The sequence below is a fragment of the Hyalella azteca genome, unplaced genomic scaffold, assembly GCF_000764305.2.
Source record: "Hyalella azteca isolate HAZT.00-mixed unplaced genomic scaffold, Hazt_2.0.2 contig7620, whole genome shotgun sequence".
In the NCBI taxonomy this organism is placed as follows: domain Eukaryota; kingdom Metazoa; phylum Arthropoda; class Malacostraca; order Amphipoda; family Hyalellidae; genus Hyalella; species Hyalella azteca.
The window spans coordinates 743-24,712 of NW_025937741.1; the positions used below are offsets into that span (position 1 = coordinate 743).

Genomic DNA, 23,970 nt, shown 5'->3' on the forward strand with positions numbered 1-23,970 from the left:
TTCCGTCACCTCTCTAGTTTTTCCTTTATATTAAGCTTTGTTTTAGTTCCATGCGTTTGTTGATGGTTGAAATGGTGACGTCATACATCTGCGTGACGGTCAAAATACTGCCAAAACACTAGGTCTTGGCCATCTAGTGGGAAAATATAAAATATTGAGATCCAAAGAGAGACAATGCATGCCACATGATGAGATCATCGAAAAATGTGTCAAATTTGACAGTTGACATGGCTCTACCAAATAGTGAATAACTGTTTTTATAGGAAGAATATCATGGTTTGAGACTTTTAAATACATCTGTGAATATATTAGGAATGATAAGGAATCCTTTAAGTATACTTGTATTTGCTGATTTCAAGTGGTAAATAAATTAATAGATGATTAAGTTGAGAAATGGATTTAGACACATGAAAACTAATTCCGACACAACTTGAATTGGACACACACAGATCGTTCCAAGTTTTGTACAAAAATTGAAATTTGCTTAATTAATAGCCTAATAGCTGTTAATTAAAACGTAATTAAGTAGTGTTCAATATTCGTTAGTGTTCTAATTCAAAGCCGTGTTGTATCCCAATACAGCTCACACAGCAAACGGAATTCAAACACGTGGATGTCAGCATTACGTATCAGTTAAATTTGAAGCGCTGACGCAATACGACTCACCACATGTCGAATATTGCCACACACAGTAACGGAATATAGGGATTTGGTAAATTGGTAGGTTTCCATTCTGAAGGCTTTTTAATAAATATGGCAACATTTTGTGACGTTTCATCATTGCTGACGCGTAGTGCGGTGTTTTGAGAGTCACGTGAAGCCAACAGAACTTACGTAACGCATACGTTTTTTTTATAGTTTTTCATTTCTCGATGCGTCCTTAATGTGTCGGAATATACCGCATTTACCCTAGATGTATTCCAGGCACCAGGCTTGATCTCAATCCAGGCTGTAAAGTAATGCCTTTCAGCTTGAGATATTAGCGTCTTTTCAAGCTCTCCATCAGCCACCTTGAGTCCCTCGGGCAGCCATGACCAATCATAAACTATAGAATGCTTGATCAGCCCTGCCGTCACTGCCCGCATCTTCAGCTTGTTTGATTGGTTGTATCTGTCACCCAATCACAATGTGCATACGTCTGATGCGCCCAATGCTACTGCTAAAAACTTGTCAATCTATTGTGTTCTAACGCAATCTATTGTGCTCTAACGTGTTGTGGAATGTGGCGCATGAATGTAACAAGATGTATTGCGTTCTTACTCGATCTATTGCATTCTAACGCAACCTATTGCATTTTAATGCAATATATTACATTCTAACATGATCTATTGCATTTTAGTGCGATTTATTGCATTTTACTGCAATCTATTGCGGTCTATTGTGTTCTAATGCAATCTATTGCATTCTAACACAATCTATTGTGTTCTAATGGTGTCTATTGCATTCTAATGCAATCTATTGCGTTCTAATGCAATCTATTGCATTTTAACATAATCTGTTGCGTTTTAATGCAATCTATTGTGTTTTAAAACAATCTATTGCGTTCTAACACAATCTATTGCATTCAAATGCAATCTATTGCATTCTAACACCATTTATTGCATTTTAATGCACTCTATTGCACTCTAAAGCAATTTAATGTAACCTAATATCTAATGTATCCTAATGCAATCTAATGCATTCTAATGCAATCTCGTGCATTCTAATGCAATCTCGTGCATTCTAATTCAATCTAATATAACCTAATACAATCTAGGCTAATGCATTCAAAATCAAACTGACACTTACTACTGCAATCTAAAGCATTCTAATGCAATCTTATGAAACCTAATGTAATGTAATGCAATCTAATGTACCCTAATTCAATTTAATGCATTCTAAATATTGCAATGAAATCTAGTGCAATCAAATAAAATCTCAATGCATTTTTACACATTCTAATTCAGTTTATTTAATTTTACTGAATTAGGTTGGCTTGAATTGGGCTGGAATGATTTGATTAGGGTTAAATTTGGTTGGGTGTGGTTGAATTGGGTTGAATCAAGTTGGAACAAGTTGGATTGGTTTTGTTTGAATATGGTTTAATTGGATTGAGTTTAATTGAATTTTGGTTGAATTGAGTTAGGTGGGGTTGAATTTGTTTAGATTGAATTGGGTTGAGTTGGTTTTGGTTGAATTGAATTGGGTTGGGCTGGGTTGGTTTTGCCATTTTGGTTGAATTGGGTTGGGTTGAACTGGTTTTGGTTAGATTGGGTTGAATTTGGTTAGATTGGGTTAAATATGATTAGGATGAATTGGTTGGGTTGAATTGGGAAGGATTGGGTTGATTTGAATTGGGATCAATTGGTTTTGGTTGATTTGGGTTGGGTTTTGTTAGATTGGGTTGGGCAAATTTGGTTAGGATGAATTGGGCTGAGTTGCATTGGGAAGGGTTGGGTTGATTTGAATTGGTATCAATTGGGTTTGGTTGAATTGGTTATGATTGAATTGGGTTGGGTTTGGTTAGATTGGGTTGGGTTAAATTTGATTAAGATGAATTGAGTTGGATTGCATTGGGTTGGGTTGGATTCAGTTAGATTGGCTTGGGTTCAGTTAGATTGGGTTGGGTTAAATTTGATTAGGATGATTGAATTGGGTTGGGTTTGGTTAGATTGGGTTGGGTTAAATTTGATTAAGATGAATTGAGTTGGATTGCATTGGGTTGGGTTGGATTCAGTTAGATTGGCTTGGGTTCAGTTAGATTGGCTTGGATTCAGTTAGATTGGCTTGGGGTCAGGTAGATTTTGTTGGGTTCAGTCAGATTAGGTTGTTTGAATTTGGTTGGGATGAATTGGGTGAGGTTGAATTGGGTTGGCTTGGTTCAGGTGACTGGACTAATGATGTAGTCTGTTTATTTAAAATGATTTATCACAAGCTGCTTTGTTATCCATTGTCAGTGCCGTGAGGCTCTCTCAACACAAGCACTCAAATACATGCACTTAGAACCATCGGAACTGTGTGCTACATCGAGTACAGTAGTTCTGGTGTCTCTGAGTGCGTATGCTTGGATGCTCATATATACACTCTCACAGCCATCAGAACTGCGCGCTACGTTGCATGGTTCTGGTGGCTCTGAGCACAAATGCTTGGGTGCTCAAGTATACACGCTCACAGCAAACAGAACTACGTGCTACAGCACGTAGTTCAGGTGGCTATGAGCGTATATACTTAGGTGCTCAAATGTAGCTCTCACAGCCATCGGAACTATGCGCTACAGTGCATAGTTCAGATGGCTATGAGCATGTATGCTTAGGGGCTCAAATGTACCTCTCACAGCCATTGGAACTACGCGCTACAACACATAGTTATGATCGTAGTGTGTAGATCAATACAGTGCATTGGCCATATTGATCATAAATTGCGATTTATGGAGAAGCATAATTGGTGACCGGCGTCCAGTGGCGTCCACCACGGCATCTTTGGCACATGAAATCGGCATCCTCGACCTATGTTGTGCCATGCTTTACAGTCTGGATTCTCAATGACTGTATATGACAGATTGGACTGTTCATAGTTATGACGCTTAAGTGGTCACTTAAATCAGCATTCAGCAGCTGCCACTGGCTCTGCAGTCTGCACTGCACTCAAATGACGCAATTTGCCACTTGTCAGTTGTCAATAAAAAGATAAAAACCCTATTGTGGCTTGTAATCTCAACTGGTCAGAACTGAAGTATGATTTCAGATTTGTGGGGTTTAATTATAATATACACATATGATTGATAATAACTAGAAACTAGAGTCTAGAAAGCTGTCCACCTGTTACTATCGTCAATCTGCAATCATAAAATTGGAATTTGAATTGGGTGCATGCTGGCCAGCCTGACCTCTGGTCATGACCTTTGAATTGGTCATGAAGTTTTAGGTCATAGTGGCAAATCAGTGGGAATCTGATAAAAGGATTAGTCTGACATACCAATTAGATTAGAATCTCTTGGCTCCAAGCCTCCAAACACAGCGGAAAAGCTTTAGTTGCAGCTTGAAAAGTAGATATATTTAGTGCCTGCACCAGAGTGACCAGACCTGTCACCAGCCTTAACCTTTGAGCCTGTCTCAAGATATAGGTTTTTGGGAAATATATTCTCTCTTAAAATGGGTTTCCCAGATCTAATGGTCCACACTCCACACAGTCTGCACAAGTGAACAGAAGTGACAGAACTATCTTGATACCATGCAGGTTGCGGGATTGCACATGGATGTACAGGTGACAAAAAAAATGCGTTTAATGCTGCCTGTGTTGGCTATGAGATTGTATTTTACTATCCTAGAGTCACAGGACTAGTCACATAAACTTATTACTGTATTAGTGACCATACAAATTTATAGGAATGTTTGCTGCATGCATATCACAGCACTGTTTGGCTATGTAGTATGCATATTAGTGACTCTACTTACTTTCAACACCAGCTGGTGCTGATGGCTGTGGCAATTCTAATGTGCCAATTCTACAATTGCCAATTCTAATGTGCCAATTCTAATGTGCCAATTCTACAATTCCATAATTGTATCCTTGTGCAAGTGCGGCACGCCAATGCACATACCATACAAACTTTAGATGCCAGCAGCTGTGGCTACCGTGCTACGCAATCAGAATGTGACTGTTTTGTACAGCCAGCACAATCCATTGGCTCCAGGAAGCTCATTTTTTAGTCCTAAATTCCTCTACATCTTTCTGAACATGGTATCTAAATACTTGAATGCTTAAGCTGTTTAATTTCTTGATATGTATCTTCCTTTGAATGTCCTGATGGTTTTCTTCTTTGAGCAGATTATGTGTTAGGTAAATTTTTACTTCAAAATGGGTGAAGTAAAGGGACCAACACAGGAGGATGCCAAGGCACACACAGCTTCAGATAGCTTGTCTATCCCCATTGAAACTCTCCTCCAGTGTGATGATTTAACTAAGCTTCCATTATTGTACCCCAAAACAGGTAATATTACATGCAGACTTATTCCATTTGTGCTGTCATGCAAAATGTTACCTATGTCATTTTTGACTACTTTGTACAAAATTATCTGCCTGAATCCAAGAGATCCTATTTATGTCTTCATGATGGCCAAGTTTTTGGTGAATAACCTATACCGCTTGTTTATAAGATTCATTACTTCTTTTTCAAACATAAACTTTAAATCTTTTGTAATGGTTTTGGTGTAGCTGCCAACTTGAAAATTTGGCAAATGCCATAAATAATTTAGCTAAACTGCTTGTGCCCACAAATGATTTTGCCTCAACCCATGGACTTATATGCCTGGAAATCTACATCAGTAGACTGAAGTATTTATCTAGGTTTTGCTTGTTCTGAGGAGAGGTTTTATATTATATTTGTCTATTGAGATTGTAAACTTTGCAGTACACTTTAGTCCTTGCAATCGCTTGAAAATTGTTGTCATTATTTGTGTCATTGGAACTAAAATTTTAATTTCATTGTTTTAACAAAAATTTTATAGCATTTATCTATCTTAATTCCTTAGTGTGGTTGAATTTTTTGCTTTGTAGGCTATGAAAAAGTTTAGTTTGAATATAACTATTTTTTATCTTCAGAGATTTTAAACTGCAACATGAATGTATAGTACTTATTTTTAAATGTTTTTGAATCATTTGGAATCGCAGTTGGATCAATTTTCCCCTAGCTATTCTAATTTTAAAGTCAAGATCTACCAATAACTTGGTTGTTTACTGAGCAGTTGTGGAGTGTGTCAGGGAACGTTACTTGAAGCAGCAGTTCTACACGTGGGCGGGACCAACCTTGGTGGCTGTAAATCCTTGCACAGAATATCCTGTCTTGTACAACCAGACGCAGCTACAACACTTCCACAATGCAGTGCAGGTGGGTTTAATTTAAATATGGTAACATTTATAGCTGAATGCAGAAAATGAAATGGGTTATTAGCCAAAAAATAATTGATCCAGCTAAACTAATTTTATAAATTATGAATTTTATCATTAATACTTGAAGGATTCAATTATTTGATACATGTGAAATGAAAGTAATTATGAGGCACGCTTTATTTAATACGGTATTATCTGATTTATAATCTGACTAATGATTTATTAAGAATTGTTTGATTTGCTGATTTATCAATTAAACTGGATCCGAAAAAACCCCAGAGTTTTTTATACAATATGGTCAAGCAATACAATATTCATAAGTGAAAATGTTGCCATGTTTATGGTTCATAAAAGGCATATTATTTTATCACTCTAAATTCTTTCCATGGTTTTTGTATAATAGGGTTTTAATTCAATGTCTGTTCAATTGAATTTCATCAAATTGAACTGTATACAATATAAATATTAACATGTAAAATTACATTCATATTGGCTACCTCTTCCTGTCAGTGACCAATGATTTTGATGTGAGATCTTGAGTAATTGTTGAAAGTCACTACCGGTACTAAAAATCTGACAAGGCAGTTGAATTACTGCAAATATTTTTGATGCAAAAATCAATCTATCAATAGCTTTGATACATAAATCAATCTATCAATAGCTTTGATATATGAATCAATCTATCAATATTATCAGAATAAACATATATCAATCAATAATTTAATATTTTCAAAATATCTATCACAATACAGAGTGGGAGCGGAAGCATTGCTCCGCACGTGTATGCGGTTGCCGGCATGTCGGAGCACAGATGCTCAGCAGCGCTGGGGCGCGTCAACCAGGCTGTGCTGGTGTCTGGGGAGAGTGGTGCTGGCAAGGTGAGATCAGTGCAAGATGGAATATATTATTCTGTTTAGTAGTATTAATATTCCATTATGATGGGAAATCAATATTCTATTATTCTGGTTTTTATACAAGGTAAAAAAGTCAAAGGTAACTGCACTATTAGATTCATGATGTATAAACAAAAGTTTGCATGAAATATGTTATTATGTAATAATTGTATTATTCCTGTTAGGTTTGTGTTATGTTTCTGGTGTAACAACAAGTTATTGGCTATCCTAAGAAAAGATCGTGGTGTGAAACATCAGTAATTAGTTGGGTGCTCCTTAGTTTCTTCACTGTCTTCTATGCTCATTACAAGATATTTGTACAAATCAGGGTTGGTGATTTTTTGATTTTTTTTTTTAAAATCAAAAAAAATCAAAAATCAATGATTTTTTTTATTTTTTCATGATTTTTTTTATTTTTTCAGCTTTTATGTCTTTTTGAAGTGTTATTTTTTATTTTGCAATTAGCCTACTAACAATAACAGTATATGGATCATAATGGATGGCTAAAAAAGGCACTTATTGCCTTCAATAATGGCCAACAGGCCAAGGTGGTGTTTACCACTTCGGGATTTTTGGGTAAACAATTATTGATGAGTCTATTCATTAGCTTTGTAAAGTTTGTATGGAGCAAGGTAATGAGCTAAATATTGACCATTTAGCTGACTTCAATACACAAAAACACTTCAGGAATGCAGATCTTCTAAACATTGAAGTCACATAACAGATAGGTAGCTGATAAGCGCGGCCTCAGAGACACGCTCGCTGCCATGCAGCTCCTCGAGTTCTCTGAGCAACAGCAGCAACAAGTGCTCAGAGTGGGTCAAGTTAGAAGCCCATGAGTGGGTCAAGTTAGAAGCCCATGAGTGGGTCGAGTTAGAAGCCCATAAGTGGGTCAAGTTAGAAGCCCACAAGTGGGTCAAGTTAGAAGCCCATAAGTGGGTCAAGTTAGAAGACCATGAGTGGGTCAAGTTAGAAGACCACGAGTGGGTCAAGTTAGAAGCCCATAAGTGGGTCAAGTTAGAAGCCCATGAGTGGGTCTAGTTAGAAGCCCATGAGTGGGTCGAGTTAGAAGCCCATAAGTGGGTCAAGTTAGAAGCCCACAAGTGGGTCAAGTTAGAAGCCCATGAGTGGGTCGAGTTAGAAGCCCATGAGTGGGTCGAGTTAGAAGCCCATAAGTGGGTCAAGTTAAAAGCCCATAAGTGGGTCAAGTTAGAAGCCCATAAGTGGGTCAAGTTAGAAGCTGTCTCTTATACACATCTAGATGTGTATAAGAGACAGCAAGGTATCCTGTGGGAGACAAGGTATCCTGTGGGGGACAAGGTATCCTGTGGGGGATAAGGTATCCTGTGGGGGATAAGGTATCCTGTGGGGGATAAGGTATCCTGTGGGGGATAAGGTATCCTGTGGGGGATAAGGTATCCTGTGGGGGATAAGGTATCCTGTGGGGGATAAGGTATCCTGTGGGGGATAAGGTATCCTGTGGGGGATAAGGTATCCTGTGGGGGATAAGGTATCCTGTGGGGGATAAGGTATCCTGTGGGGGATAAGGTATCCTGTGGGGGATAAGGTATCCTGTGGGGGATAAGGTATCCTGTGGGGGATAAGGTATCCTGTGGGGGACAAGGTATCCTGTGGGGGATAAGGTATCCTGTGGGGGATTGGGTATCCTGTGGGGGACCAAAGTAGCCTGCAGTACATACAGTGAATAAAATTGATGAAGGATTTGTAATAACGCAATTCTGATAATATGGCTCCTTGGAACCTCATGGGCACTGTGCCCTCCAAGGAAAGGTATCGTGTGGGGGGATAAGGTATCCTGCAGGATCTACTTAGATTTAAATAGTGAAGGGTAGGTTATTGAACAATCCTATTGAAGGTGTTCTATGAGTGGAATAAGGAAAAAATATAAAGCTAAATCTAGATTGATTATGTCATTACAGTATTTACCACCACTATTACTTCTTCGGAATGCATTAATATATATTGTATTACGGTGTTAGGCAGTACAGTTATACTTCGACTTACGAACACCTCAACTTGCGATATTCTCCAGATTTGAACAGGAGCTTCAAGATTTTACCTACATGCCTTACACTTCTGATCATATCTTGCTTACAAAACTAATTTCAGAACCGACTCGATGCCATATTTTATTTACATGTGTCAATAAACATTAAATTCCAATATTGTTTCCACATACAAACATGTTCATACAAAACCAGTCACAGAACAAATTAAGTTCATAAGTCAAATTATCACTGTATCCTTGAGGACTCTACTGTAGCTATCCTTTGGAACTATTAGTACTGTAAGAACCTTGTGGTGCTTGGGCCTGTCATAAAACATAACTCTCCACACTTTAGTTGCTTACAACTTCTGCAATGGAATAAAAAGGATTTTTTTTTACAATGGAGAAGTCAATAAACTTTGCAGGCAACAGCGTTGGTTTGCACGTGCTCAGGCACGTGTGTTAGTGCAGTGGGCGTGTTTACGTATGATTTATGTATGATTTATACAAATTGTCACTTATCCCACGTGCAGGTGAGCGTGTTCAGACACGCATGTGAGCGTGTGGAGGAGTGTAGGGAGCGTGTGAGCGCGTGTATGCAGCTGCTCTACGACTCACTCTTCCAGCGCCTTATTTCACTCATCAATGAGCAGATCGCCGCACCACGCCACTCTTGGGCAAACTTTATTGGTATGCCAATTATTGTAATTTTTTAATATATATGTTATTAATTTATATCATTCCATGATTTGTTGGTAACCTCCAAGGCCTGTGTTTGCTCTCTTTCTACTGTAAACGGCGGACCTCGATCACTATCAGCCGCGTTCATTTTATTAATCTCATGTGCATACCGAAAGCCACCTCCAGCGTAGGTGCCTTAGTAACATTGATGTCGGACCTTAACTTCAGCGGTAGCAACATAGTACAAGGTCAGGTCTGAGTGGCTGTGAGTTGGTGAATCAGTTAGTCAGTAGTGTCCCGCCAGCTCTACGGTGAGGTTCTTACCTGAACTCACTCCGCTTTATCAACTCTCAGCAGTTCTGTGCTCTAACGCTAGAGTCGTGGCTGTGCTGCGGATAATTTATTAAACTGTTTCTCGATCATGAACCTGATGTAAATTTAGTTTGATATTTTAAACTAGCCTGTTTTAAACTGTTACTTACTGGAATAAAATACGTTTTATCCATGTTAACCGAAGTTTTAATTGACCAAAACCCAGTGCAATAAAGTACAATTTAAATTTTATCAAAACAGCGTATTTTTACAAGATACTTGCCAACGTTTGGCCTGTTTTGCTCAAAGCATTCTGACATGATTAAAGGTCGCGGCAAACTTCTGGTGACGCTACTTTTGAAATGTTTATATTCTGTTAGTATTTTATGTTGGCAGGTTTGTTGGACGTGTATGGCCTGTCTCTTATACACATCTAGATGTGTATAAGAGACAGCNGTAATAATTGTATTATTCCTGTTAGGTTTGTGTTATGTTTCTGTTGTAATAACAAGTTATTGTCTGTCCTAAGAAAAGATCGTGGTGTGAAACATCAGTAATTAGTTGGGTGCTCCTTAGTTTCTTCACTGTCTTCTATGCTCATTAAAAGATATTTTTACAATTGGCATCGATAGTTTTGACAGTATTTTTTCAAGAATTATTTTTAAAAATTTTGAGTAAAATGCATTTTTAGCTCTAATCTTCATGATTTTTGTCATCTTTCTTTTTATTTATGATTGAAGTAAAGATCTGTCCAAAAACTCAACAATGTCATGGTCCAGTTGCAGTTAGAACTGTTGAGTCTGCAAGGTTCATGTATATGGTGAAAATAAATAAATTTGCTTCTAAAATCATACATTCTATTGTCACTTCCACCAGACTGAATCAGCACGGTTCATGCTCAAGTATTTGTGCTATGTTGAAGACAGCAAAAAAGCACATGGCAGGTCTGGTGATGGTAACATTGGAGTTATACGCCACACTCAGTCGAAAGTACTCGCCAGCAACCCTCTGCTGGAGGCTTTTGGCAATGCTGCTACACTGCACAACCATAACTCCAGCAGGTGCAATCTTATGTCTAATGGGTCAATTTTATTGTCTAATTTTGAAATATTATTTCTTAGCATATGGGGAAATTGTACATTTTGTGTAATTTGCTTCCACTTTCGTTGCATGCATTCTGATGTGATGTACAACGCTGTCACTGCCATACTGTGCATCCAAAGCTTCAGCTGGTGCAATCTCCTTGAATTTCATGGGATGCTATTGAGTTTATATATCTAAATTTCTTGAATTATCAAATTTATGTAATAATTTCCCACTTGAGTCGCATTCATTTTATTGTGAAGCAGATTAAAGTCATTACAGACTTGTTCTAAATGTTGTGTTTTATACATCTTTTGTGCAGCTTCTTTTGAATGTAATTTCTTCCCTGCTTTATATTGAATTAAAAATCTTTTCACATGTCTTGGAGTGTATGCTTGAAAATACAAAGTATGCAATTATAGGATGCAAAAAAATCAAAAGTTTCTGTGGTATTCAATTCATTGTTTTAACAATGATGCTTTCATCATCCCTTGTGTTGTATTGAATGACAAACAAGTGGTAAACATTTCATCCATGTAGAAGCTACAAATGGATGTTTTAACTTGGAATTCAGCCCCCAAACTTCCATGCCTTCTTTAAGTGCTCACAAAATTGTGTATTTTGAGCTCAGGATATGTGTTCATGTTTTTGTTTTATTTTCCAGATCCTTTAACATTTTATGCCAGATTCTAAACTTAGTTTAACTTGTGAATATACACATTGTTAGGTGCCACAAAGGGGGCGAACCAAGTACATGCAGTGACGAGTTTATTGTCTGTGTTTGGCAGATTAATCATCAAAATGATAAGTGATTGACTAAAGAAATTGCAAACTTGTAAATATATTTGATAATACAGGTCGTGATTGTTAATGTATGATTTTTTCTTGTAAAAGGTTTGGCAAGTTGCTACGCCTGCAGTATGGCGGCACAGAATTGAAAGGTGCTGTCATCGACACCTACCTTCTGGAGAAGACTCGGGTTACTCATCAACCTCAGGGAGANTGAAAGGTGCCGTCATCGACACCTACCTTCTGGAGAAGACTCGGGTTACTCATCAGCCTCAGGGAGAACGCAACTTCCATATATTCCATCAGGTATAATTCATCTCATCAGGTACAATTCATTTCACCAGGTACAATTCATTTCACCAGGTACAACACATTTCATCAGGCACAATTCATTTCACCAGGTACAATTCATTTCATCAGGTACAATTCATTACATCAGGTACAATTCATTACGTCAGGTACAATTCATTACATCAGGTACAATTCATTACGTCAGGTACAATTCATTTCATCAGGTACAATTCATTTCATCAGGTACAATTCATTACGTCAGGTACAATTCATTACGTCAGGTACAATTCTTTACACCAGGTACAATTCATTTCATCGGGTACAATTCATTTCATCAGGTACAATTCATTTCATCAGGTACAATTCATTTCATCAGGTACAATTCTTTACACCAGGTACAATTTATAACTACAGTGTAATTTTCATGTAAAGATGTGACAGGCAATGTAAGAAATTCATTTGAATATTGAAGTTCGATGTGAATGGTCCTCTACATGCCTTAGTAATAGCTTATGTTTCAAATTTTCTTGATAAGCTTGAAAGTTAGCATAAATGATTGCATCTATAGTCGAAGCAGAAATTTTCTGTCTTCTCAAAAAATCTTCATTTGTTCTTTATTCACACTCACTATATATTAGCTGGAAAATGACTCCCTCTCATATACCTATAGATTTTTTTTATTTGCACTCAATGCAGCTCATTCAATCGTGTTCTTAACGTCATTTGGACTCACAATTTTTTCCAAATTTTTGAAAACGTCACTAAAAGTGACGTTTTCTAAAGGACACACAATTTTTTCCTAAATGTGATATTTTATAATAAGATTTTTTCAAAATCTGCAGGTTTTATCAGGACTGCAGCGCGGCCGGCTTGATGCCCTAGGGCAGATTGTGGAGACTGGTTCTGAGGAGACTGGTTCTATGGAGACTGGTTCTGAGGAGACTGGTTCTATGGAGACTGGTTCTGTGGAGACTGCTACTATGGAGACTGGTTCTGTGGAGACTGCTACTATGGAGACTGGTTCTGTGGAGACTGCTACTATGGAGACTGGTTCTGTGGAGACTGGTACTATGGAGACTGGTTCTGTGGAGACTGGTACTATGGAGACTGGTTCTGTGGAGGCGTGCTGCGTTGAGGGCTTCCCCATCTGCGGGGACTGGGGCGAGCGTGACGAGCGCGGCCTCAGAGACACGCTCGCTGCCATGCAGCTCCTCGAGTTCTCTGAGCATCAACCTGGACCCTGGCCTCTCAACCTGGACCCTGGTCTCTCAACCTGGACCTTGGCCTCTTAATCTTGACTCTGGTTGGCCTCTCAGTCAGGACCCTGGTCTCTCAACCTGTACTGCATCCTCTCAACCTGGACCCTGGCCCCTCAACCTGGACTCAGGCCTCTAAACCTGGACTCAGGCCTCTCAGCCTTAACGCTGGCCTCTCAACCTGGACACTGGCCTCTTTGCCTAGACATTGGCCTCACAACCATGGCCCTGGTGTCTTTGGCCCAACATCAAGGATGTTGGAAAAACACACATTTTCTTTGAAATTTCAATCTCAAATAAGGCATTTTTGCTAAAATACTAGAGTTTATTGGAAGTTTCTTGGCCAGACTTCTTAAGCCTATTGTTGCTAGCAAAAGTAATGTATAAAATGATAATTAACTATGCCAGCTACATAATATCATCCATATTTTGCGCTCAGAAGACTAAATGGATCATACCCTCGTGTTTAATGTTAGGATCTCGATCTTTTAAGACCAAGTGGACTGAAATGTTGCCTTACAATTTTTCAATATACAATTTTCAATGTTATACTCATCTATACACTACTTAGTGACTGGAATCACTGGAAATGATAAATTATAACAAAAAAAATTTTATGCGCTTAAAAAAATTTGGTCATTAAAGAGTTAACAATGTTTTCTCGTGACAAAAACTCCAATGTGACTGATAAATATCAATAGAGTTGACATCCTGCAATACAAAACAGTAACAAGTGGTTGTGTAATCAAATAATGTGTTTCTAGATTGATAATATTGAATATCAGGTTTGTACTTTTATTAAAAACCTTGTAACACTAGAATTACCTGTTGGTCCTGTCTTACCCCAGCCCCGGTCCCATCTTACCCCAGTGGGGTAAGATGGGACCAGCTCACTTTTTTTAATCTGTGCAGAAAACTGTGTTGTATGCAGAAAGTCTGAGTTGTAGCTTAGAAGCCCATTGCATAACTACACCTTGTGATAGGTTTAGGGTTTTTTATTTATTGATGGTATAGATGCTACATGCTTGTTAGTGATTTTGGTCCTGTCTTACCCCATCTGACTATATATTGCATTCTAACACCATTTATTGCATTTTAATGCACTCTATTGCACTCTAAAGCAATTTAATGTAACCCAAGGCAATCTAATGTATCCTAATGCAATCTAATGCATTCTAATGCAACCTAGTGCATTCTAATTCAATCTAATATAACCTAATACAATCTAATGCATTCAAAATCAAACTGACACTTACTACTGCAATATAAAGCATTCTAATGCAATCTTATGAAACCTAATGCAATGTAATGCAATGTAATGCAATCTAATGTAACCTAATGAAATCTAATGTACCCTAATTCAATTTAATGCATTCTAAAGCATTGCAATGAAATCTAGTGCAATCAAATAAAATCTCAATGCATTCTTACACATTCTAATTCAGTCTATTTAATTTTACTGAATTAGGTTGGCTTGAATTGGGCTGGAATGATTTGATTAGGGTTGAATTTGGTTGGGTGTGGTTGAATTGGGTTGAATCAAGTTGGAACAAGTTGGATTGGTTTTGTTTGAATTTGGTTTAATTGGATTGAGTTTTATTGAATTTTGGTTGAATTGAGTTAGGTGGGGTTGAATTTGGTTAGTTTGAATTGGGTTGAGTTAGTTTTGGTTGAATTGAATTGGGTTGGGCTGGGTTGGTTTTGCCATTTTGGTTGAATTGGGTTGGGAGTTGAACTGGTTTTGGTTAGATTGGGTTGAACTGGTTTTGGTTAGATTGGGTTGAGTATGGTTAGATTGGGTTAAATATGGTTAGGATGAATTGAGTTGGGTTGCATTGGGAAGGATTGGGTTGATTTGAATTGGGATCAATTGGTTTTGGTTGAATTGGGTTGGGTTTGGTTAGATTGGGTTGGGTAAATTTGGGTAGGATGAATTGGGCTGGGTTGCATTGGGAAGGGGTGGGTTGATTTGAATTGGGATCAATTGGGTTTGGTTGAATTGGTTATGATTGATTGTGACTCCTTCACCTATTTGTACTGAAAATTCTTCAAAAAAGTTTATGTTAAGCGTCACACTTTATACATAAAGCAGTGTCCCTGACACTCACACCTCGTCACCAAACTATTCATGCCACAATAAGCATATTGCAGTAATAAAGACAGGATAAAGTATTGATTAATCTTATATGATCTATTGATGGAATAGTTATGTCACCCCTCAATTGACTCCTAAAAATCAAATAAATGCCTTAATTTGCATTTAGTTTGGGATCCCCTTGTTGACACGTTGACTAGGTACTTGGTGATACATGTATGTAAAAACCAAGACATATGTTCTTTATAGACGCCATGATACAAGTATTTATATATATAAATATATATAGCACTGAAGAATGAAGATTGAATTATATAGCGATATTAAGAAAACTTACAGTAATTAATGAATTTTTTGATTAAGCCGGGTTAACATCTCGCATTAAATGATGTTATCCAATGATGGCAAGCATTACATTTAATGTTATTTAATGTAGTCCACTGTGTTTTGGGATTAAGTTATATTATTTGCCAGGTGCTGCTGGAGGAAGGGATCCTGCTGGACGAACGAAGCTTCAGGGACAACTCGGGCTGTGTTGAGGCGCTGCACTCACCTGTGTCTGTCTTCACTGTGCTTAATGAGGTGTGTGGTCTGTAGTGTGGTCTGTACCTTGATGAGGTGTGGTCTGTAGTGTGGTCTGTACCTCAATGAGGTGTGTGGTCTGTAGTGTGGTCTGTACCTTGATGAGGTGTGAGGTCTCCGCGCCTCATGGCGCGGAGAGAACTGAACCTGAAGTTCCCCAAAAATCATACCATGAAGTGCAGAAATTTTATTTTCCAAAACGTATGTTAACCTAAATAATTAGACATTAAAGATTCGTATTTCCCATCAATTTTTATCAATCTCGAATTTTAGCATTGAGGAAAATTCACGGAGTGACTGAAAGCTTAGGATAAGTTTCGTAGTGCATTAGCTAATGGCTGGTGTTGCAGGAGTGTCAGCTGCAGAAGGCTGTTGACGAAGTGGCTGCGTGTGAACGAGTCTGCCGAGCTCTACAGAACTCAGGTGAGTGTCTGTTACATATCACAGATGAGACTGAGGAACCTTCTGATGTCGAGTATCATGTTGTTAACCTTTAATTCCAAACGATTGCGTTTGATGCCAGACTCAACTGCAGAATTTATACATGGCTCATCAGCAGGATATACAGAGTTTACCTCCTAACTGTTAATGCCAAAACGCTCCTAACTGTTAATGCCAAAACGCTCCTAACTGTTATTGCCAAAACGCTCCTAACTGTTGATGCCAAAACGCTCCTAACTGTTGATGCCGAAATTACGATGGTTGCCGCCAGAGTTCGTTGAGAGCCCCAGCTCACGCCGGGGCCGCAAAGCAGGAGGTGGAGGTGGCGTGGTGTGTGAAGGCTTCGTATATCAATCTCGAATTTTAGCATTGAGGAAAATTCACGGAGTGACTGAAAGCTTAGGATAAGTTTCGTAGTGCATTAGCTAATGGCTGGTGTTGCAGGAGTGTCAGCTGCAGAAGTGTTAACTAATGTCTGGTTTTGCAGGAGTGTCAGCTGCAGAAGGCTGTTGACGAAGTGGCTGCGTGTGAACGAGTCTGCCGAGCTCTACAGAACTCGGGTGAGTGTCCGTTACATATCACAGATGAGACGAAGGAACCTTCTGATGTCGAGTATCGTGTTGTTAACCTTTAATTCCAAATGATTGCGTTTGATGCCAGACTCAACTGCTGAATTTATACTTGGCTCTTCAATAGGATATACAGAGTTTAGCTCCTAACTGTTATTGCCTAAAGCTCCCAACTGTTAATGTCAAAAGCTCCTAATTGTTGATAAAAATATTAATGTTGATGGTTGCCGCCAGAGTTCGTAGAGAGCCCCAGCTCGCGCCGGGGGCGCAAGGCAGGAGGTGGAGGTGGCGTGGTGTGTGAAGGCTTCGTGGTTCGTCACTACGCCGCCCCTGTGCTCTACTCCCCCCACGGGCTCCTTACTAAGAACAAGGACCTGGTGCCTGCCGAGGTCGTTTCCCTGCTGGGGCAGAGCTCGGAGGTCTTTGTGGCGTCCATCGTGGAGGGCCACGCTAGTGTGACCGACGCTGCTGGGGGCTCTGTACCACCAACCCTCAAGGTGGCCGCTGGCTGCCAACATTATCGTTTAGATTTATTTTTTGCGCATTTTCTCATTTATGGAAAAAATGCACTATTGTGCTCGCCATGTCCGTCCGTCTGTCTGTCCGTCCGTCTGTCTGTCCGTCCGTCTGTCCGTCTGTCTATCCGTCTGTCTGTCTGTCCGTGACTTCACGTTTTCGTCGACGAGAAAATGCGCTCTCACTCTAATGAGAACCGAGGTAGGTATATTTTTTTAAACCATTGCATCGTATTAATTGGAAATATCATTTAAGATAATAATTTCTCAACACACTATAGAGCCTTTATATAAGTGATGGTGTGCTGTGAGTAACCAAGAGTAAGCCGTAACTCTTCATCCAGGAGGGGAGGTGGGGGCATGTTATTAGTTGTAGTTTGTGGGTTATTATTATACTGAGTAAGTTATTAATTATATTTGTATACCCGGCAGGTTGGTGGCCGGTGGGGCAGCTCCCCCAGTCTCTCGAGCAGCTCAGAGGCCACCACGCCAGGGCCGCCCTACAACACGTCCTCCCTCAGGCGCCCCTCCAACCCTCACACCCCTTCCACCCCTCACACCCCTCAACAAACGTGAGAATAATCGCTGAATTTGTTGTGTTAAATCAACAGAAGTTTTAAATTGATATTTCTATCTCTATATAAACTGCAAGACTTGACTCGATACTTCAACCAACTATCGGCCTCACGTAAGTACCTCTAAGTATTAATTCCTCTATTCATACCCCTAAACATTCATTCCTCTGAATATTCATCCCTGTATACACTCATTCCTCTATTCATCCCTGTATACATACACTCATTCCTCTATTCATCCCTGTATACTACATTCCTTAACGCCCCCCTCCCCCAGCAGGGTGTCGCCCTCGACCGGGTCGCTGAGACGCGCCCCTCGGAAGGTCACGACGCTGTCCAAGTTCAGGAGCTCCCTGGACGCCCTCCTGCGCACGCTGGCCCTCTGCGACCTGCACTACGTCAGATGTGTCAAGCCCAACCAGCCCGCCCTACCAGGTGTGTCAAGCCCAACCAGCCCGCCCTACCAGGTGTGTCAAGCCCAACCAGCCCGCCCTACCAGGTGTGTCAAGCCCAACCAGCCCGCCCTACCAGGTGTGTCAAGCCCAACCAGCCCGCCCTACCAGGTGTGTCAAGCCCAACCAGCCCGCCCTACCAGGTGTGTCAAGCCCAACCAGCCCGCCCTACCAGGTGTGTCAAGCCCAACCAGCCCGCCCTACCAGGTGTGTCAAGCCCAACCAGCCCGCNATATAGAGCACAGCCACAGTAACTAGCGCTAGGGCACAAGATCGCTAGTGGAGCAACGGAGCGAGGTGAGTTCAGGCTAGAACCTCACTGTAGGGCTGGCGGGACACAACTCACTACCTGACGCACAGACGCTCAGACCTGACCTCGTACTACACCGGTCCGACTGCTATAGGCCTGACTCGCATGTCTCTAGCGCAGCTTCGCCAGACGTAATATAAATTTCGCCAGAATGAATAAAAAGGCATATGAGAACAAATGATAGCATCAATTAGTGAACGATCGATATTCATCGTTCACAAGGTGATAGTGCAGTGCAGGCTACCCCGTCAGGTGATAGTGCAGAGCAGGCTACCCCGTCAGGTGATGGTGCAGGCTACCCCGTCAGGTGATAGTGCAGGCTACCCCGTCAGGTGATAGTGCAGGCTACCCCGTCAGGTGATAGTGCAGGCTACCCCGTCAGGTTATACCAAGCATCATTCCAATCTTTTTAGTCAATTTCTCTCAATCGTAGTTAATATTTGGCTCTAATGCTCGAAACAATAGAAAAAAAAACTTCTCGAGATTAGTATTTAAAAATCCAATAAATTTTGATATATTTTAATCATTAGCAATATGGCTTGATATTATCGAAACAAGCTGCTAAAATAAATGCGGGTTGCCCGCTTGCTTGTCAGGATGTTGTTTGAGGACTTCTGGGGGCGGTACGGCCAGCCTGCCCCTCCTGCTGGGGGAGCTAACGCTGCTGGAGACGCCCCTGCTGCTAGGGGCGCTTCTGTTGCTGGGGGCGCTAACGCCCAACAGGTGCAGGCATTCCTGTTGCTGCATCTCCCGTCAACAGACGCTCAGTCACAGGATCAGAGCTACAGGTGTCCTTTCTTCTGTTATTTGTAGGACCAGAAGTGATCTATTTTTTTGCCTGCTGTATTTAGGAACAATGTTTATTCGTGCATGTCTTTTTTCTTGAAATAGAAGCCATTCCATGTATTTTTTTAGGCATTTCCCTTCGAATGATATAATGGAATAATTTAATCATTGATTAAAAAGAATACTGGATTATTGTTTTCTGGCCGTTGACTGCACCACAACCACACCACCACAACCACACCACCACCACCTCCACCACCCGACCCCCACCACCACCAACACCACACCACCACCACACCACCACCACCTCCACCACCCGACCCCCACCACCACCATGAGGTCATAACTCGCCCACCGCCGCCAGGGTGGGCAGGCGGCGGGTGTTCCTGTCGGAGCCTGGCTTTCGCCGCCTCGAGCAACTCAGGGAGAACAGGCGAGCCGCCGCCGCCTGCCTCATACAAGCGAGTTAGTATCCTCCTATTCTTCCTCCTATCCTTCCTCTTATCCTTCCTCCTGATCATTTGTTGACAAACTGACATGAACAAGTTAGTCTCTTATCCACAGCCTCGATAGGTATGTGCCTTGATCAATATACAACAAATTTTTACTAGTTCTTATTACCAAGTCTCAAACCAGCTACTTAATAACGCCGATTATCTTGTAGAATAATTGCTGTCTATGTTGCTGCATGCGTCATACAAGCTAGTAATATTCCTCTAATAATCCTGTTATTTGTTGATAAACATTCACGAACTGTGGGGCCCCTGTAGCGCAACAGTAACGCCCCTGTAGCGCAACTGTAGCGCGACAGTAGCGGTATCGATATGAAAGGAGCTGGCCGTGCGAGCCCAGAAGAGCTAAGTTCATTTCTCGGTGACGCTTGTGGACGGCGTATGGTCGCCGTCTAGAGTGGTGCATCAGCATAGTCTTCAATAATGACCTATAAAATATAATTTTTCGTGTACATCTTGTGATTATGATATCTACCGTCACTGACACATGAGTCGCCACTGAGCATGTACTACTTCACTGACCTCGCCGTACGTCATAAATACCATATAATACCGTCAGAACTGTGACTTGTAGGGTTCGATACTCACATGATGACTACCAAGCTGTTGTGACCGCGCTAGAAAGATGGGGTTCAGTTTTGTTTATAAAATATTTCGGCCGACGATGACTTAACCCTCTAACGCCGGTGTCACTCTCCGGGAACGTAACTTTCAACTTAAATTATAGGTAAACTATTAAGTGTAGCTACTGTAGCAACTTGATGACGTTTGTACGCAACAGAGAACATTTTAAAGTTGTCGTACGTGGCGGCAACCATCAGTGCAAGTCATTTTGCGCTCACTAGAACATATCCTTTTTGGGAAGTAGCTTGTTACAATAGTCAATATTGCTCCGGTTTCTCATGTCAGGCGGTAGATGGTTAAGAGCTGTGACGACGTTATCAGCATTGACGATTGTTGGTCTGCTATCTGTCTTAATATAATTGTATTGAATAAGATGTAAATGTATTTTTGGTTGTTACTTTACTTCTTGCTTGCATTACAGACTGGAAGATGGTGCGCTGTGTACGCGCGTACCAGCGCGTGCGAAAAATAAACTGTTTCGCCGTTTTTATCAGATGTTTTACGGACTTCTAGTGTTAAAATATAATAAAAACGGCGACACGGTGTTTCTTTTCACGTGCCGACCGGCCATTGAAACGCCGGTTATACCGTTAACGGTAATTTTTCTAACAGTGCAGCATGTACTACTTCACTGCCCTCGCCGTACGTCATAAATACCGTATAATATCAGCCAGAACTGTGACTTGTAGGGTTCGATACTCACATGATGACTACGAAGCTGTTGCGATTGCGCTAGAAAGATGGGGTTCAGTTTTGTTTACAAAATATTTCGGCCAACGATGACTTAACCCTCTACCGCCGTATGTCACTCTCCGGAACATAACTTTCAACTTAAATTATAGGTAAACTATTAAGTGTAGCTACTGTAGCAACTTGATGACGTTTGTACGCAACAGAGAACATTTTAAAGTTGTCGTACGTGGCGGCAACCATCAGTGCAAGTCATTTTGCGCTCACTAGAACATATCCTTTTTGGGAAGTAGCTTGTTACAATAGTCAATATTGCTCCGGTTTCTCATGTCAGGCGGTAGATGGTTAAGAGCTGTGACGACGTTATCAGCATTGACGATTGTTGGTCTGCTATCTGTCTTAATATAATTGTATTGAATAAGATGTAAATGTATTTTTGGTTGTTACTTTACTTCTTGCTTGCATTACAGACTGGAAGATGGTGCGCTGTGTACGCGCGTACCAGCGCGTGCGACATGCGGCCCAAACCATCACGCGTCACGTGGTCGCGTGGCTCACGCGCCGGCGTTTCCAGCGCCAGCGCAGGGCGGCGGTAACGTTACAGAGCCACGAGAGGATGAGACAAGCAAGGCTCAAGTACAAGGAAACCTTGAGACGCGTTATCTTGCTTCAGAGTCTCGCGAGACGCTGGATTGCAACCAAGAAACTAAATGCCATACGTGCGTCGCGGGTTTGTATGTCCAACAGCATTCAGTCTCTTGCGAGTTTTGGCTATCAGACAGCGCCCCAGTCACAATACAGCATCCTGTCTCCCGAGTCCCTGCAACACTCGAGTATTTTCAACTCGGCCTCATTATCTATGTCTAGTTTCGACCCTGTAACTTCACGTGGACTTCCCTCACCGTCTCGTGTACGATCTCCTGAAGGTGCGAGGTCTTTTTCTGTGTCGCCAGCGTCAGGTGTAGCACGGCCAGGCAGGCGCTCCATCATGGAAACGGAGGAATCTGGTATAGAAACTGACACCGAGAGCCTTAGTGGCCAGAAGGAACTCACTGACAACGATGAGCAAACGCGCGTTCGAAGGAAACGGGCTCGGCTGCACAGTCTTACTTCACAAAACTTGTTCTCGCAAGATAAACCTACATTGGATTCACCAATGTCATTACCAAAAGATGAATTCTCTAAAGAACGAAGCCCTAACTCAAGAAATGACAAGACAGCAGCTGGTAATACAGCGGCAGATATTGATGACAATTGTGTTCGTAGGACCTCAATTACGAGACAACCATCACTGCCTGCAGAACTGGAATCTGACGACGTTGCTCCGTACGTCACGACGAGGAGAAGGAAGCGTAAGTCTACACCGTCTCTCGTCAACGCAAATTTAGTGAAGATATTCCACGCCGATCAGATGATGCCCGTCTTGTCGCGCTTCTCGTCCAATACTCGCATGCAGTTTGTGGTGGTGCGCGACCAACGAGATTTCTTCTTCAGAGACGGCATCTTATCATGCCGCAGAATTCCTAGCGTAAGCACCATTGTAAATCATTTCTTCTCACCCTCATACTTGCCATTTTTCATCACCCTCATACGTGCATGTTATTTTCTGATATAACCAAACTTGTGGTATGAAATAATAGCGCGTGGATTAGTGTTGCTATTGGTTGCTCTAGAGTTAGTGAGGCCTAGACATGGTGAGGCCCAGACATTGTGAGGCCCAGACATTGTGAGGCCCAGAACTAGCGCCCTCCAGCCCCAGGGTCTGCTCCTAGCGCCCTCCAGCCCCAGGGTCGGCTCTTCTAGCGCCCTCCAGCTCCAGTGCCTGCTCCTGTAGCGCCCTCCAGCTTCCCGTTAATTATGCAGATGATCTATCATGATTGTGTTCATTCTTCCACAAGTCGTTCAACATAGAAAATGATTATCTTCTTTTTAGAAAGTCTTTTAATTTGCTTCGCTGCTCCTGATTTATTTATAAAGATGTGTTCATATTTTCTTTTTGTTGTATATTCAGTACAAGTCAATCTCACCTGATATCAAAATAACATTCGGTTGAATTCTTACAAAGTCAGCTGGGATTGTCCACTTCTGACTGCCACGACTAGTCGCACGTAGTCTCATTTTAGGCTGGGTTGCTCAGTCCCGGTACGATCGCCGACTGCTGCTAGTACATACGCTAGTCACTAGTCTGGCTCTAAGCCACTGCTCAATATCACTAGTGGCAGCTCATTGCGGCGAGTTACAATTGGCGCAGAAATATCGAAAGTGAGATGAAAGAAAGTCGGTGTTCATTTTTGTTGTGTTCATGCCGTTCTGTAGTGTACCGAAGTCTTCAACTGTCCTGTTTGTCCCGTGTTATTTCTGTTATTCACGCGTTTCTTGCGTATGATACTCCCCTTTTGTTCTGTATTACACTCCTGTTTGTTCCGTTTTATCCATGTTATACTCGTATTTAAAGTAATTTTCTGTCACTTACGCAACACTAGCACAGTAATACAAGAGCTCTGTTGCAACAAAATGTTCTCAGGAGAGACAAACGCTTCTCAGATATCCTCATATTTATCCTCTAGTATCGCAACAGTCATGCCTGCTTATTATTGTAGGAGATATCTTGACGCTGTGCTTTGTGCTTCCATTCCTA

General features: G+C 41.1%; 1 protein-coding gene across 1 annotated transcript; it reads left to right on the plus strand.

Annotated features, from left to right (window-relative positions):
- The first annotated feature begins 4,811 nt into the window (after positions 1-4,811).
- On the plus strand, positions 4,812-23,385 carry LOC108672310. The gene is made up of 19 exons (XM_018159951.2): positions 4,812-4,969; positions 5,724-5,866; positions 6,621-6,746; positions 10,639-10,823; positions 11,740-11,786; positions 11,855-11,940; positions 12,768-13,208; positions 15,751-15,858; positions 16,209-16,281; positions 16,571-16,644; positions 16,787-16,859; positions 17,103-17,365; positions 17,816-17,955; positions 18,239-18,660; positions 18,943-19,027; positions 19,317-19,508; positions 19,871-19,971; positions 21,803-22,860; positions 23,344-23,385. Exons 1-19 carry the CDS (start codon positions 4,837-4,839, stop codon positions 23,383-23,385), a joined length of 3,792 nt encoding a protein of 1,263 aa, XP_018015440.2. The 5' UTR covers positions 4,812-4,836.
- The last annotated feature ends 585 nt before the right edge of the window (positions 23,386-23,970 follow it).